At 35.3% G+C, this 3,258-nt stretch overlaps 1 protein-coding gene across 1 annotated transcript; it reads left to right on the plus strand.

Moving 5' to 3' along the window:
* Window positions 1–1,013: 1,013 nt before the first annotated feature.
* Window positions 1,014–1,475, plus strand: LOC126893388 (uncharacterized). Its single transcript, XM_050663522.1, has one exon. It carries the CDS (start codon window positions 1,014–1,016, stop codon window positions 1,473–1,475), a length of 462 nt encoding a protein of 153 aa, XP_050519479.1.
* The last annotated feature ends 1,783 nt before the right edge of the window (window positions 1,476–3,258 follow it).

Consider the following 3,258-nt stretch of genomic DNA (forward strand, 5'->3'; position numbering starts at 1 on the left):
AGATTGTGACACAATGCCCCAATGCCCCAAATGCCCCAATCTGGCGACCCTGACGTACCTGACTAGCACTGTCAATTTGTTTGTTTACGAAAGATGGCCATTATCTTTCCTCCTTTACCTGATTATCTTCTATCTTATCCTGGCGCCATTAAATTCACTTCATGGCGCTTCCATCAGTGTTGACAGTTCGTTGAGTAAAATCAACAAGTAGGTACAGTGTAACTGCCAATTGTCAAATATAAGTCAAATTAATATTGTAAACATTGTTAAATCAAAATAACAATTAACTGTAGTTTACATTCTGAAAAATACAGAGTGTTCTATAAATAAACGTTAAAATATATAGATACTTAAGTAATAGAAAATATATATTTTATAGGGCGTCAATAAGTTATTACATCAATGAAATACCATCACGTCAATTTTACTTTTACTCCTTAGAGAGTAAAATTACTTTGTCTCCCTAGGAAGGAAAAGTACGACTTTGTTCCCTACAATGAGGTCAGGCAATGTATACTTTGGATAGAGGTAGTTGAAAAAATATATTTAGAGTGACTTGAACCCTCTTAAATATAACGATGAAACTTTTCACGGGTATTCTTAAGGACAAACTGGAAAGACAAATCACTAATGCTGAAGAAAAACAAGGTTTTACAAATAGGCGATCTATAACAGACGCAGTATTTATAATAAAACAAATAAAAGAAAAAGCTATAGAGTTTGGCATGCCAGCGTATATTTGCTTCATTGATCTGATGAAGGCGTTTGACAGAGTTTGCCTAGAAGGCATTCTAAATATATTAATAGAAAATAAAACACCGACCAGCATAACAAAGATAGTCTATAACCTAAATAACAACAACTTAACCAAAATTAGAGCAGAAGACCAGTTCACTGAAAATATTCCAACACCGGGAGGGATTAGACAAAGAGACAGTTTAAGCCCCTTCTTGTTTAACCTACTCATGGACAAAATTATACACAAAGTAACATTTCTTAATCTCGGATATAGAATGGGCAACAAAAGAATTGGTTTGATGTGTTACGCAGATGACGCAGCAATTATTGCTAAATCAGAAGATGATCTTCAGAGACAGCTCTTTGAGTTCTTTCAAGTAAGCCGTCAACTAAATATGAACATTTCTACCAACAAAACTAAATGTATAACAAAAGCAAAAGATCCGCTCAGATGTAAGTTAGTGGTTGAGAACAACCCCATAGAACAGGTGATGCCATTCAGATATCTGGGCATAGATATATCAAGCACTCACGACCCAGTAAAGGACCTGAGGAGTCAGATCAACAAAGCATCTGCATTGTCAGGATGTCTTCGGGAGATAGTCTGGTCAAAGCCATATATGCGCACAGATAGTAAAAGTAGAATCTATAAGACTTGCATACGACCGATCATGACATATGGCATAGAAGTGCGCGAAGGCACCAACAAAACGAAACAGATACTAATTCCGAAATGAAAACACTAAGAACAATAGTGAGAAAATAAGAAGAGACAGAGTAAGAAATACAGACATTAGAGAGCAACGCAAAATTCAAGATATTGTAAGATGGGGAAGGCAGCCCAAGAGGATGTGGTACAACCATGTAAGACGAATGGATGAGAATAGACGTCCAAAAATTGCCCTAGAAAACAACCCGCCCGGTTCAAGACCCTCCGGAAGAAGACCACCTAAAAGATGGAGGGATAGTTGGCAATTTACCTCGCAGGAAATTAACCAGAGGCAACTTCAGAATTAAACAGATCAAAAGATCTCCAAGAGGTAAAAGCAGAAGAAGACTTGGACAAGTACAGTGGTTTAAATAATTGTTCTCATGAGATAAATTATAAACTATTTGGTCAATCTGGTTGACACCCCGGAAGGAGTGTAGTGGTCGACCTGATTTCGTGTATTTTCCGTCTTCAGTAATCTCTGTCTCTGGTCATTTCTTTTAATTCATGCATAGGTTTTTTCCATATTCCTGTTATTTTATAGATTCATCTTGTTAGAGATCTTCCTCGTGACCTTCAGCTTTCCTTGTATGTGTCTTTCCATATTTTCTGTGTTTGCTCTCATAACATGTCCAAAGTATTTTTATTGTTGGGAATGTACTTTACTGGAGAGTCGTAGGCTAACGTTGAGCTCTGCAATATTTATGAGGCCCTGCAATATTTTAAAGAATCAGAAGATATATCTGCAACAATTATTTCCGATTCACTCTCTGTTCTTCTTGCTATTCAAACTATAGATTTTTCCAATAACAATTCAAATATTTATATCCTACTAATTAAGAAAATCCTTTTTGAAATTCATAAAAATAAAAGAAGACTGAAATTTTATGGGTTAAGGCTCATAGAGGACTAACGCATAATGAACATGTTGATAGTTTGGCTAAAAAAGCTATTGAATATGGTATTTCACACAATCGTAAGTTTTGCATATCTGACTTAGTTAACACTATTAAGCATCGAGTTAAAAATCAGTGGAGTCAATCATGGCGAGATCTTTGTAAACAATCCAAATTTCAGTATTCACTGATTCAACCTTCTGTTCCAAATATAATATTGGTTTAAAAATTATGTAGTACCTCGAAAATATATAACAACAATAATTAGAATGAAGTTTGGACATGCATGTTCCCTCTACATCTAGCAAGAATTAAAGTTTTTGGTTCAAATCTTTATACAGAATGTCAGAAGGTTGGTGACTTGAATCACACGTTATTTGAGTGCGCAAAATACATTCCATGCACATATAATTTAATCTAAGATTTAATAAAATGTAATGTTCTTCCACCTTTCAATATATCCTATCTATTGTCTCTGAACAGCAAGAATATATATATGATTGTTTAATTGATGCTATGATTGCTTAAAATCAGTCAATATATCCATTTCCGGTCTTATCTTGAACGTATGTTTTTTCACCCCCGAGAAGGGGTGACTGTCACCCCCCAAGTAAAAGCAACTAACGCCACAGTTTCAGCTTTGAAATGGAGGGTAAGTAGGACCTAAATCCAAATTTTCATGCAATTCGGAGTTGCCCCTGAAAATTACACGGTATCGCCGAATTTCCCGTTAATTTACTGGGCTATTCAGTGGAATATAAAGCGTTTTTATAAAGCACACTTGTTCTGATTACACTCTAACTGCGATCGAACAAATGTGACATTTTGACATAAATTAATAACATTTATTTGACAGTTCCGTTGATGCCACTTGATATTTATTGTTTATGTATATTCTAAACCTGAGGCAGGCAG

This window comes from Diabrotica virgifera, chromosome 1, assembly GCF_917563875.1.
Source record: "Diabrotica virgifera virgifera chromosome 1, PGI_DIABVI_V3a".
In the NCBI taxonomy this organism is placed as follows: Eukaryota; Metazoa; Arthropoda; class Insecta; order Coleoptera; family Chrysomelidae; genus Diabrotica; species Diabrotica virgifera.

Excerpts from the sequence above, each read along its gene's own strand:
- LOC126893388 (XM_050663522.1), top strand. The coding sequence starts at position 1,014 with ATGGGCAACAAAAGAATTGGTTTGATGTGTTACGCAGATGACGCAGCA.